Source organism: Panulirus ornatus, chromosome 67 (genome assembly GCF_036320965.1).
Source record: "Panulirus ornatus isolate Po-2019 chromosome 67, ASM3632096v1, whole genome shotgun sequence".
NCBI lineage: Eukaryota > Metazoa > Arthropoda > Malacostraca > Decapoda > Palinuridae > Panulirus > Panulirus ornatus.
In genome coordinates, this window is record NC_092290.1 from 4,824,122 (window position 1) to 4,838,113 (window position 13,992).

Here is a 13,992-nt window from a genome sequence, read left to right on the forward strand (position 1 = left end):
GCTTGACATTGTTATTTATCCTCCGTTAAGGCAGGTGATTTACACTTTCCTATACCTGGAGTGTAGGAATGGTGAACTGTATTTAGGGAGTCCAATTAAAGCTGATGAGGAACTTATTTTAGTCAGTCCTATGATCATCCAATATACCAGAGCAATGCATCATCTGTTTTGTAATGAGACTGAACGTTGGTGGTATTTCTTAATGTTTCAGCAATTCAATGAACCTTTATCAACTTCAAAGAGTAATCTCATCATTGACTTATCTTTTTTTTCAGTTAAGAATCCTTTTGAATATTTTGGAAAAGCACAAATACTTGTTTTTCAGAAGTTCATTTATAATCAATTACTTGACATCAAATCATGTGGTTCTATTACAACTCTTGGGAATTGAATGAAGTGCAGATTTGATTTTCAAGTAGACTCGGTTCGTTTCCTTTATACATGTATCAGCAAGTGTCTTAACATTTATAGGGTTGTGATGTGAGTGTGACATTTACGTAAGAGAGGTTTGCAGGGTGTGAAGGAGAGTTGTGCTGGAAGAGACTCTGAAAAGGGTGTGAGAAACCACTGCTACTTAGGGAATTCCACTGTAGAGATTGAGGAAAGGTAAACTTATAAATGCATTATATCATCATCATAAGGCTTGTTGAGACAAAGTACTAGTCATCCTTCTGAAGTAATGAGCCTAGAGTTATGTAACGTTTTCAACTATTAATATTTGTGGATATTCAGTGAATTTTTTAAATGTGGCAGATAATTTGATAGCTGGTATTTACAGCTAAAAATATTACTTAGTACACAAGTTTGTCAGATGCTCAACTGGAATCTGACCTAAGATTGCTTAGCTTTGTATCAAATTACTTTTATTGACTTTGCAAGAATTAGGTATATAGGCGTTTAGAAGCATCCCGTTGTATACACATGAAGTAACAAGATCCTGAAGGTGTAAATAAAGAAAACAGACATCTGCATGTCAGAATACATCTAAGCCTCCTTTTAGTGTACAAAAAAAGGATACACAAAATTTCATACATTGTAATTTAATGTATACATTTCATACATTGTAATTTCAACCCATCTTCAATACTCTGCATAATCCTCTCACATATTCTGTCCTTTGTACCTAACAATACCTTTTCTTTACTTCATTTTATCTTAAATTTCATCCAAATAAAGTAGATCGTTTCACACCCACGAAGAAAAAGCCTATGTAATTAAGAAATCAGCTCATTTACCGATTGCGTGATTGCTGTGAAGGTTGTGATATCAATTAGGTTACTACATTGTTTAAAGAACATAAGCGTTAAAACAAATCTGGTGAAAAAAGTAATATTTTATTTAACGTCATAGACAATACTTTCACTAGAAACAATGTTTTATGTAGAACAACTCGCAACTAGTAATTTTCATAAGCTAACAACTCCATACGCAACTGAATGTTATTTTGGGTATCTTTTTTAATGGGTTATTACTTAATCTGCAGTCAGTCAGATGTTCACTACATATATAAAACATCAGATGGTCAAAATGCCAAATAAGTCGAAACACAACAGTAGCTTGTTTTGCAACAAAATATCTATAGCTCGTTAATGAGGCCACCACCCTCTTTCACATCTTAAATCACTAGCTCCTGTCAAGTTATTTTGTTCACGATATATTGCTCATAGAAATCGAAATACTATGTATAGCAATTGAGGCAGATGATATACCTTAATGTCTGTTACACAGTTAATAGATAACGCGAAATCGAAGGGAATTACTTTCGGTACTTTGATTTTAAACCAATTCGTTTGGTATGTAAGGTCCATTATCTCGTGAATTGAATTTTTTGAAAAATTAATGAAGAGTTTAAGTGAAACTGTGTAAATCGAGTAATGAACAAATTTCTAGAATCAGCAGTTGTTTACAGCTACCAGATGACGTCACTGGAGGTCGCCATCATGGTGGCACAGGAAGCCCTTCAACCTAGATTTCTGAAAATCTAGCGCCGTACAGAAGCCTTCCTGAGTAATTAGGTACGTAACTTCTTTCTGTAAGTAATAGTCAAGAAGTAGTTATTCTCAAAAAATCACGTAGAAAATCCCTTAAATCATAATGAGCTTAGTAAACCAGCGGTGCTTGGGTTCGTTGACATATTACCAGATGCTATTTAGTAATGAGATTATTCCACTTTAACTTGACCATTACTATCGCTGAAAGAGTAACTGACCGCACCAGTAGTTGACGCTCGTATATACCTTGTATATATATATTTTTTTCTGGTTGTTTCAGTCAAGAATACCATTCTTCCAATTGATGGAGGTGAGTTGCGTACTATGAAAACGCTAAAATGAAACCTGGAGGAAAAACTTTGACATTACACAAGTGACGGACTCTCAGAAGCACGTAGCCTGACCAACACTTGATGTGGACGTCAGTTAAATCATTCTGATTAAAATGTTGCAGATTGATTCTTGCATTCGGTGTCATTGATAGATTTAATGGTCTTGAAGGGTTACTGGATTTTTTTTTGTAAGTTATGGTCCAGAAATGATTGTAAAGCTCGCTGACTAATTATTTCTTTACCAATTTGTTTAATTATTAGTTAGCTGGTAATGTTTCCCAGGGTATTTGAATACTGTAACTTAATAAAGTTACTGCATTCATTAATTCATTCAGTGGCTCATATACCCTTTGGCATTTGATCATGACTTTTCACTTTGTAAGAATTGCCATGTATCCGCTGTACAGAATGTTTGTGTCACGGTAGTGAGGAATTAAAGAACATCCCATGGCTTTGTTATGGTATGTGTTCTGGTCATGTCACTCTCACCAGAACAAAGGAGTCTGAGTAAGATGCAGTCATTTGTATTTCTAGGCAGAACAAAGAGCAATGACGAAGTACAAGTCACTCTGCTATTTCGATCATTTACACGTTTATGATCACTCTCTTACCATCTTAGCTTAAATGTGACTTCAGTATGATTTATTGAACTTGTGTTTATCTGTATATCTATCTATCCATTGTCATTCATTCATTCTCAGATTAGTGAGGTTGGATCAGATACCACGATATAACCTTTGCAAAATATAGACACATCTTCAGCCCGTGCCCATTGCATTAAAGTAATTTGCAGATTTCCTCGATGCTTTCTGAATTTTACCTAAGTTAATTCGTCACTTGAAACCAAAGTCTACATTAGTTTCATTCCCGTACTACATGAATTGCTTCCATTGCATCTGACACTCGATCATCATTGACAAGCCTCATCTGAAATAACCTTATCCTTGTCAGGAACTGTCCATCACTTCTGTAGCCTACCTGTCTCTTTCCTTAGACCTTCTTTAGTGCAGCATTATTACTTTTTGAGCAGCCTATCTTCTGCCATATATTTTTCATGACTATACCATCTTGAAATTGATTCACCCATGCGCTTTCCTAATCACTTCAAAGCACATGATCGTATATTTTAAACTCCATTGCTTTAATAATTCCAACTATACCTTAAACATTTTCTTTATCCTTCGTATTTCTTGTGTACTTTGGTTTTACTTTTTTGTAATGCTTTAATCCACTTTTTATTAAAGACTAGTGCCATTAGGTTTTAGCTTTCTTTAATGCTTTAATTCACTTTTTGTTAAAGACTATTGCAATTTAAACTCACTAGCTTTCTTTTTTCAATTTCTCTCACCAGATGTTTGGCTCATCAGATAAAGTGTACATTAAATGACATATATTTATTTTCACTGTACACTTCAACTACATGAGACTTTTGTTCTTTATATCGTTCGTATAATTATAATTACTTGAGCGAAGAAGGGCACTGCTCGTGTGTCCGAAACGTCTCATGTCTTTCAAGAATGAAGTGAAAAAGATTATAGGACATATAATTCACACTTTATATGAAGCAAATCGTACGTTGAGAAAAACTGAAGAAACCAACAGAAATTAGCGTGTGAAAATGCCCCATAGTTTTCAGTGCGCTTCCAAAATCTCTCCTCTTTATGACTCAATATTCTGCCTTAGATCTATTGTAGATGTTTTAGATTTTGTCTGGGAGGTAACTGGAAGGAGGGACTAAAGTAGTGCGTCGATCTTGCATGTTAGGACCTTTTAAAATCTACTTTGACAGGAAGAGAATTTTTCTTGTAGAAACGAAATTGTTTTTAGCAGTTTGCGAGAGCTTTTCAACTCTCGTTACAGAGTATAAGTTTGTAGCTTGCTTTGAAGAGTTGCGGGACTTTTAACTCCCACAATGGAGCAAGGGCTTGTAACTTGCCGCACATGAGGATCTCCTCTCTCTCTCTCTCTCTCTCTCTCTCTCTCTCTCTCTCTCTCTCTCTCTCTCTCTCAGTGCTAACCTTGATGTGACATACTGATAAAGCAGTGCGGGGATGAGTCAGAACACAGTCTCGTGGTTAAGTACGCTTTGTCTTATACATGCATTACTTCATCCTCTTCATCAGGACTGTACGACCCTTTGACCACGACGCATCGGTCCACTGCTGAGCAAGACGGGGTGTAGAACCCTTGAACGCGACAGCACGACCCTTAAACGCGACTATACCACCCTTGGGTATGATGCCATGACATTTGACCTAAGCTTTAAGGGGTCATGCGAGAGACCACATCATCATACCTAAATATCGCCGTGTTCAATGAAAACTTTCAATTGGGATTCCATGGAGGGGGGTCCTGAGGTTTACAAATAACATTACCCTTACCTTTCTCCAAGGAATGTCCTCGTCCTCTCGGTTTCCTTCCCGCCTTCCTGAAAAACGACACCAAGGATCCGGGATTTCCGATCTCAGTTGCAAGACCCCAAAGACTTGAATGTCATAATCCCTCTGATTGATATCATTAGATGGGGTCAGACTGTTAGTGACATAACAGCTAGAGACACTATCTGGGACTCTTGTTGTCTTTGGCGAGTAATATTATATCTGCTGCTTACGTGACTGGGTTGTGCAAGAGAGCTGGTGCGTCAGGGTGGAGCACACTTTTACCGTATCGCTGTTCATCATAATCCCGCGGTTTTGATAGGAAGATCTCTGCGTATCGACAAAGGAAAAAGAATTAAGGTGACACTGATATGTGTCATTTTCTCATATGAGTTAAACAAGCCCGAGTCAGTCAGCCAGTGTTCACTGTCAACCAGTGAAGTGTCAAAGGCTTTCGATACTTTCCAGTCCTTGGATCATAACACTATGGAACCATGAAAGATGAGCCTGACGGGGAAAGGTGGTGAAGGCAGAGTCCTTGGTTCGTCACGTTTACGTCACTGGGCTTCCAGAGGTGAGGGCGTGTGGCTAAGGGGCGTGAATCACATCCTGCAGCTGGGCAGGCTTCCCCTCCCAGGTCTTTCTGTGGTATACGCAGTAGTGCCTTGCTTCCCGACAGAGCAGTGCCATCCTTCTGTGTCGAGTGATAGGTCACAAGTGAGAGCTTGAACCATCTGGCTGCTGGTGCTCCAGAAGAGGCCAGCAGCGACCATCTGTGAACTATACTGGCAAAGCGCTTTGACCCCCCCACACCTGCGCCATGGTGGGATATAGCTCAAAAATTGCTTTATTCTGGATTGCCTTCTGTTGTGTGCTTTTAGAGACCCGTGTTGCTGGTGCTCACGTACCTGGGAAAAAACAGTTGATTGAGGAGGCATCGTTCCAGGAGCAGTCTATTACAGACGTCCCCGGCCATGTCCAGGGGCAGGGAGACAAAGACGTGGTGGCTCTTGATGCCAGACGGTTCGCGGAACCGAAACTTGTGACCAAGAGAGAAGCTCCGACAAGAAATTGTCCCCAGGTCGAGTCGCCCGCCGGAGCCGGGCTCCATAAAGTCAATGAAATCAATCTCCTCGAGTACACCTTCTACATCAAGCCACAACCGGGCTTTCGTGCCTTGGTGTTCCACATGAAGATTGATAACCTCTGGAACTCCAGAGGTCCGTACCTCACGGACGAAAAGATAGTTTTCAGTGATTTGGATCTGGGAAGTGATGACATCAACAGCTGGTTAGAAGTCCAAGTTAATTATTACCGACACATCGTCCATTTGGGCCGAGATAAACATGGGCTGATTGTGAGGGTGGGCAACTGGTCGCGCTCCATCAGGTCTAGTCGCTGGTGGAAGACGCACAGTTTCGAGGGCTTCGTCGTCCTGGTAGGGGGGTCCGCGAAGTTAATGTTTGACTGCTTGCCTAGAGCTGTCAGCGAGCAGAGCCCTGTTCATCTGCTGTACAAGCCAGTGTTGCTTGGATGTGTGTTGGGCGGAGCCTTCCTGCTGGTGGTGGCTGCCTGGGTGTATCTCCTGCTTACCAGACGTAGGCGCCCTCATTCAGACGTCCCGCCTCCCATCCCAAAGCTACCCGAGTCATTGGTAAGTTCGCCATCGTCTTGACGTAGCTGGTAGCAAATACCTGGGTAGATCTTGTGTTCGTGGAGGCCGTCTTGCCTTTAGGAGAAATAGAATTATTCTGCTTTCCTTGACAGGTGTAGAACTTTAAAGTTACCGCACACATTCATCACTTTTCCTATAATGCCTAAATTTTCCCACATATTCACACCCCTGATAGCTCTCGGGCGGGAATTTGCTTTAGAATATCGACTAATACACTCACCCAAGCGCCACGAATGCCAATTATGACATAATTGATATATGCCAATCAGTCGATACGTATTTGAGAAATTCTGAATCGATGTACAGGTGCTTCTCCGTCGCATTGTCCACTTTTTTTTTTTTTTCTTGCGAGAAAAACACATCATGCATGACGAAGTGTCTTCGAGGAATTCTTATTTGCTGCGTCCAGTTAGTACGCGGAGGAAAACTTCGGGTAAGTTCAGATGACGCAAGCGTCGCGTATACTGTGGCTTGATGCCTTTTGTTGAACTTGAGGATATGGTTCTACGGTATGATGGCCTGCCCTTTGACCCGACCCATGGGGATCAGAGGTCAGAGGTGGCGACATTATACCCAAGGGTCGCACCGTGGTGCTCGTGGGTCGTACCGTCGTGTTCAAGGGTCGTACCGACATGCACAAGGGTCGCACCGTCGTGCTCAGGGGTCGTACCGTCGTGCTATAGAGGCCGATGCAGGAATTGTGTTTATCACCGTCAAAGAGCTCTCTCTCTCTCTCTCTCTCTCTCTCTCTCTCTCTCTCTCTCTCTCTCTCACGTACGTTGTATCCTAGCCTTGACGCACTTTCCCGTTTTCTTAATTATTACATCCTTATGTTCATTATCCTCTCAAGTTTGCTGTATGTTTACTGAGGATGGTAAAGATTCCTGGGGGCATGATGGATAGAATCCATGTTAGCGAAATTGATACCTCCCCCGTTACACACACACACACACACACACACACACAATGGTGATGAGGATGACAGACTAGTTCTAAATGGTCTATTACGTCATCTTGACTCTTTCTAATGCAAGTGATAACTTGTTTATATACCAATCTTACCCTAGGCACGATGACCACTAATATTACACATTAAACTATGTTTCTCCATGCTTAACTATTTGGTCCACTTTACCTTACTTCTCGTTCGTGTCTTGAGACATATTAACGATAGGGCGTTAATGCCATACTTGTGCTCCCGTATGACCCTTAGATTACACTGTCGTTCGTATGTTAGCGAAGGTTTAGCAATTTTGCTGCCGTGGATCATGCCAATAGTTAATGTTCTCGAACCTGCCCTTTCTTTTGCTTTGAAATATATTCTGCACAAGTTCATGGCTTCCTTGGTGCACACCGACCTAATTAATCATTGTATTTAACATTGTTTTAGTAACTCATTTGTGTTCTACCTCTGTCATCGTCTTTTCTTTGTTGTTATTGTCTAGAGTTGGTGTAATATTTGAAATATTAATCTTTTATAGTTGTTGTTTTATTATTTTGGATACATTATAGTCATGTATACATATTTCCGGCAGCTGTTGCAACGCGGACAGAAAAGCGACCCAGACTCAACCTACGAAGAGTTCGACGAGGACACGCTGCTGCGCCTGCGTCAGAAGCTGGACCCGGATACCTTCGCCTGCTACAACACTGGTTCAGCGGACGCGCACTGCGGATTCAAGGATGACAGAGACGATGGCACGAAGGCCCTGATGCCCAGTTGCGACGAGGAGGTCAGGAAGCTCTCCCTGCTGGAAGAGAAGCAGAAGGCGTGGCAGGAGAACTCCGGAGAACCGGCGCCTGAGACCCATTATGTGGAAATGCACGGCATCGTCGACACGAACTCCCGCCTCTCCCACTGAACCTATTAGTGTTTACCTCCGCCAGATCGGCTCGCATCTCGGCCGGTCTTGGTTCAACCCCTGAACGGTTTATGTTACAGCCCTGTCCCTCTGGATGGTTACTTCATGATGAGGTGCTAGTTTAGCTGAGGTGACGCTGTTTTTTAAAGTCAGAGGTTTGATGAAACTCCAAAATCAAGTTCTCTCAGAGAACAAAGGAGTTGTTTAGATTATCATGTCACATTTTATTATGTACTTTTCCCCCCCAGCATATACATATTTCAGAGTTGTTTTCATTGTATATACCAATATTCATAACTATCATTTATGTGCGTAGATGTTTTGCTGAACTGATCATCGGAGGTGAAGTGAAGACAAGTTAACTGTGGCTAGAGGTCGCCAACACATGCGATGCCTCCTCCGCCTTGCGTAGTCACGTCGTCTGTTGAACACGCCTTCTGACAACACCACAGGTGGAACACAAGTGAGGAAGTGTCTCTCCTGTAGCGTAGGGAGTAGTGAAGTATCATAAAGTATTGTTATAAGAAGTGCTTCATGTTTAACACTAGTCTTTCATTAAAAGTAACTGTGTAGTTTGAAGTTGCTAGTTACAATTAGATTGTATAATTCTACTTATGCATGCATAGTACGATAAAAGTGGTAAGATGTTCGTATGGTATTTAGATACTAAAAACAATAGAATCGGTATCGCAGTTTGAAAATTTTACTTATGTTTCCAGTAAATGGTGTGAATTGTACTGCACTCTGTTGCAGTTTTGTAGCAAGTAAAAGGAATAACTAATATATCTTGGATTTCTTCCCTACTGCAAGTGTTACCCTACATCACTGTAGATTGAGGTAGAGCAATAGAAGAAATTCAGTTCTCAGAAAGTAAGTGATTCCCTTGCGTTTTGTATCACCAAGTCACAGGTATCTACAAATTCTGTGACATTTCAAAAATATTCATAGTGCTGGAATTCGTTTGTTTATAGTACATTTGTATCGTTCACATTTGAAGAGAAACTGATTTTGGTTTAATATAGTAATGCCGTGTCAGAAACTTCGATAAGAGATTCGAGAAAGATTCGACGGTCAACTGTATATATAATGTTGCTGCTCTTATACAGAACGTGCTTAGATTATGCAACGTATGTTTTTTTTTATCCTTGCCGTGTCCAGATTCTCGTAGTGTAACGAAGGCTTGGTTTGAACAGTCTCTGTTCCACCTACAGTGGATAAAGAAATTAATGACGTGAGTTTGTAACCATACTAACGGTAGTTAGCGAAGGAGACTAGGTGTCTTATTGTAGCGCAGGCGTTAGGAAGGAAATTAGAATTTAATAGGTAACGGAAGACACTTGGATTGCTGGGTAATGATCAAGGAAGAAATTAAGGTCGATCAGCAGCCATTCTTAAGGAGGAAGCTAGGATTACTCGGTAGCTCTTTGATGGAGGAAACTTTGATTACTCAGTAGGTCTGTTTAAGATGGAGACTAGGATTGCACAATAGCATCTTTTGAAGGAGGAAACTTGCATTGCTCAGTAGCTCTATTTAAGGAGGATACTATGATTGTTCAGTACCTATCCTTAAGAAGGAACCCGAAGTTGCTCAATAGCCCTTTTTTATGGAGGAGGCTAGGACTGCTCAGTACCTGTCATTAAGGAGGAAGCTAGGATTGATCAGTAACTCATTGGCCATGAATACAGTAAGAGCTTGTATGTTCGTGTTACTCTATACATGTAAAAGGTGTTCGATTATGGTTATGATTTGACGTTAGTAACCCGAGCAGTCGATATGCGTAAAGCTCAGATATCCAATCAACCTAGAGAGAGGGAGGTTTCTCGATGCACCTGCATTCGTTTTCAACGAATTTCGAATTGCCCTTCAACGTTTATGTATGATACCATCGCATGAAGTTATCAAGATACGCTTATGGTAAATATAAGAAAAAGGTCAGGGAATGAAGTGAATACTCATGACATGAGCCATGACACCTTGTTGATGCCTTGTTGGTGTTGGAACACTTACCGTGTGTTTCCGGTGATAAGCCACTGTAGAGATGCTTGTGTGTGGACCGTTCTACCTCGGAGGCTTACGTGCCACTCTGGCCTTTTTGAACAACGATAGACACAACCGACTAGAGTAATAGTTATAAAATAGATACTAATGTGAGATTATGATATGCGGGTTTGTTTGCTTAGGGCGTCTTATCTCTGTAGAGTGTGCGCTGCCATCTCTTGGTGGGAGTCTCAAAATAACCGACTGTAGCCTATAGTAATTCAAACAGATAGTCATTCATTTAAAGATTACATCGTAAAATGAATAACTCCTGGAATTGGTTTCTTTCTGGTAAGGAATGTATTGAATTTACTATCATGGTGAAGAAATCTCTGCAAAGTTGGAGCTGGGAAGGAGAGTGGCGGACATAACATGCTAAGTTTGGAAGCCGCTGTGCGAATGGACCGCGCCACCATTACCCTGTACAAGAATTCGACCGAATGTCACATCGTAAACAGTTGTACAAAGCTAGACTATAAAGTGAATGTGAATAATCCATGGATGTTTAGATTGCGCGAAACATACACAGTTAGGTGACAATCTTCCGAACAAGGGGGGAAAGGGATGCATGTTTATAAAGCTACTTGACTACTTGACAGGCAGGCGACGAAACGAATCAAGTTTGGAGAATCGGTAATTACAGGCAAGATGTACGAGGAAGGCTGGTGAGGACTGCCTTTGATATGGAGACGTGTAGCGAATTTTTGTTTTGATATGCAAACAGCCTAGTAATAAAGGAAGTGTTCAAAGGGGACGTTGGTCCGGAATGACAAACCTATATACACAAAGAAGTAGGAGATAGGCACCAGAGAAGTAGAAAAGGGGTGAGAGATATGGCTTGATAGTCAGAGAACAAAAGACTGTAGCCAGCCAGCATGAGAAAAAAATAGAGAAAAACGAGTACTGCTCAATTTGGAGGAAGGAGGAACTGATAAAAAGAGAATTGCAGGCGAGGTGAAAGGTAAACCGATACTTTATAATTTCACCAGGAGCAAATTACTAGATAAAGAGCAGCAGATCAGGGAGAGGTGCCATTCAGCCAAAAAAAAAAATATTTCTTTTGTAATATATTTTTTATATTACGACCTCGGGTGTCTTGCAACAATAACATTCAGCCGACGTTAGTCAACACTCTGTGTGTGTGTGTGTGTGTGCAGCTTCAGGCCTGTCTTGTTGCGTTGGTGACATCATCTCCACTCAAGCCACCTCAAGTGTCGCCATATACTCACTGCCTTTATATATATATATATATATATATATATATATATATATATATATATATATATATATATATATATATACATTCATATTGGGTAGCTCTTCACTGTTGAATTTGTCCTGTTTCAGTATCTTCAAGAAAGCCGCTATTTCATGGACACTTATTTTCAATCCATGTTTTCGTCGTTCCACTGATTAATTCAATCCCCGTCTGTTGGTTCCCGTCCGGCTCTGTGGTGTGTGTTGCTCTCCTGTTATCACGACTACCTCGGCGAGTCCCTGACGGAGTGGCGTATACCACCACCATACTGGTACCTTCCTTTACCACAAGCTGAACACCTGTTTTGTCTCAAGCGCCAAGCGTGGTGGGATGTGCCCCTCTCACCCGGATACCAAGCTCTTCCATTGTTAGTTGTGCGCTGTTTAACTGGTATATGTATCAGAGGGCGTTTGATTCATGTCCTTATTTCGTGAGTTTTTAATTTTTTTTCAAGGGCTGAAGAAGAACCGCGTACACACACACACACACACACACACACACACACTAATTACCCTCACAGTTGACGTAAGTAGGTCGCAGCTTTAGACTCATATGTTCCTGAGGGAAATCGGCAACCCAAGCGATCGCCTCTCCATTCCCCAGTCACCCGTCGGCATATGTTTAGGAAACTGTACCTTGTACCAGACAGATTAGAGACGGGGGGGGGGGGGGGGGGGGTAAAGCCGTGGCTTGGGTCGCTTGCCCACGTTATCAGGGACCTAGTAGAGGGGTTGCCAGTGATAGTGTCGTTAGCTGTAAGTTGCGGGTGAGGGAGGGATCCGGGTTGGTCGTTTTTGGACAGAGGCGACCCGCACTGCGCCATCTGGGGGGTTGAGGGAGGGGACACCGTTGCCAAAGAGGCCTCCCGACGACGCAGTCTAGTCTGGGTATTGCCAGAGTAGCTGGGAGATACCCACACACAACACTGCCGTAACGACCCTATGCAGCTTCTGTAAACAAGCACGGACGATCTCACACTCAGTCACTGGCAAGAGAGAGAGAGAGAGGGGGGAGGGCATTGAACTGCTGCGTCCTAGGAGCTATGTGAGGGGGAAAAGGAGTTCCACACGCACCATGGCAGGTTGGGCTGCTGACATTACGAATTATGATATACAATCCCAAGATCCTTCCTTTACCTTGGGGAGTCCTGCAAATTCATCAGGACTGCACTGCATGCAGGAGCAGGGGAAAAGAGTTCCTTTAGTTCATTTGAAGCTCGAGGATTCATATATGAATTGAATGTTAACAATGGAAGAAGGAAATGTTTTAGAGACATTTCTGACAGGAGTGCTTACGTAAGACTGGTGAACCTTTTATAAGGAAGCTAAATCATATGATTTAATATAAACCGTATCGAGTGTTTAGATAGTTAATCCTTGCTTAAAATCTAACACTTTACAATTGTCATCATATCAATCAATCAGTCGTCAACTTACAAATGCCATCATATCAATCAATCAGTCGTCAACTTACAAATGCCATCATATCAATCAATCAATCGTCAACTTACAAATGCCATCATATCAATCAATCAGTCGTCAACTTACAAATGCCATCATATCAATCAATCAGTCGTCAACTTACAAATGCCATCATATCAATCAATCAGTCGTCAACTTACAAATGCCATCATAATCAATCAGTCGTCAACTTACAAATGCCATCATAATCAATCAATCGTCAACTTACAATTGGCATCATATCAATCAATCAAACATCATCTTACAAATGGCATCATATCAATCAATCAATCATCAACTTTAGCTACAATCTGTGCATCGCCGTGGCTGGATGCATCGGCCAATTATGTTGCACAGTGAACAGCCGCTACGTTTTATTTATTCTTTCAGTCTATAGAGAGTAGGTACAAAATCATGGACTGAACAATATGCTTCACACTGCTCCTGGCCCACCTGAACTTTGGCTCCAAGCAGAGCTTGAAAGAAAAAAAAAAGAAAAAAAATCTATGCACATCTGAGAGCAGTAGAGCTAGATCAGAGAAGTTACGGGAATGGATAAGATGATAAGACCAAGATATGAGAGGATATGGTTGTTGAATGGGCATTGAAATGTAATGAATACAAGCTAAGGTGATCGGGGCCGCATACGGGGAATGGAAGGAACGCGATGTACGACGACATTTGAACTGGGCTATTTTAGGGGAGGTGTCTCGCAGGGAATTCCTGGAATGAGGTAGACTGAAGGCATCAAGAGGCCGCCCTCGTGATCATGGGAAAGACACTGGAGGATATTGAGGGGAAATAGAGAATACGAGGATAGGAACGAGTGGGGGAGAGTGATTAGGAAGCCAGCGACCGACAGGCTTCCAATGAGTCTGTCTTGCTGGCCACTGGTGAGAAAAAAATCTTTGTGTAATGTCTTTGATCAGAAGTTTTAAAAGGCCTGAGAGCAGAACAGCCTCGGCCGTACCTCAGAGAAGTCAGGAATGTTGTGATAG

The 13,992-nt window shown here is 41.6% G+C and overlaps 1 protein-coding gene across 1 annotated transcript; it reads left to right on the forward strand.

Annotated features, from left to right (window-relative positions):
• The first annotated feature begins 4,439 nt into the window (after positions 1 to 4,439).
• On the forward strand, positions 4,440 to 9,019 carry LOC139747107 (uncharacterized). The gene is made up of 2 exons (XM_071658931.1): positions 4,440 to 6,355; positions 7,912 to 9,019. The coding sequence occupies exons 1-2, from the start codon at positions 5,522 to 5,524 to the stop codon at positions 8,236 to 8,238; spliced, it is 1,161 nt and encodes a 386-aa protein (XP_071515032.1). The 5' UTR covers positions 4,440 to 5,521; the 3' UTR covers positions 8,239 to 9,019.
• Positions 9,020 to 13,992: the final 4,973 nt, after the last annotated feature.

Bases quoted from the DNA above. Each gene is read 5' to 3' on its own strand.
- LOC139747107 (XM_071658931.1), top strand. From the start codon at position 5,522: ATGGTGGGATATAGCTCAAAAATTGCTTTATTCTGGATTGCCTTCTGT. The intron at 6,356-7,911 runs GTAAGTTCGCCA...TATTTCCGGCAG, and splicing joins CAAAGCTACCCGAGTCATTG to CTGTTGCAACGCGGACAGAA.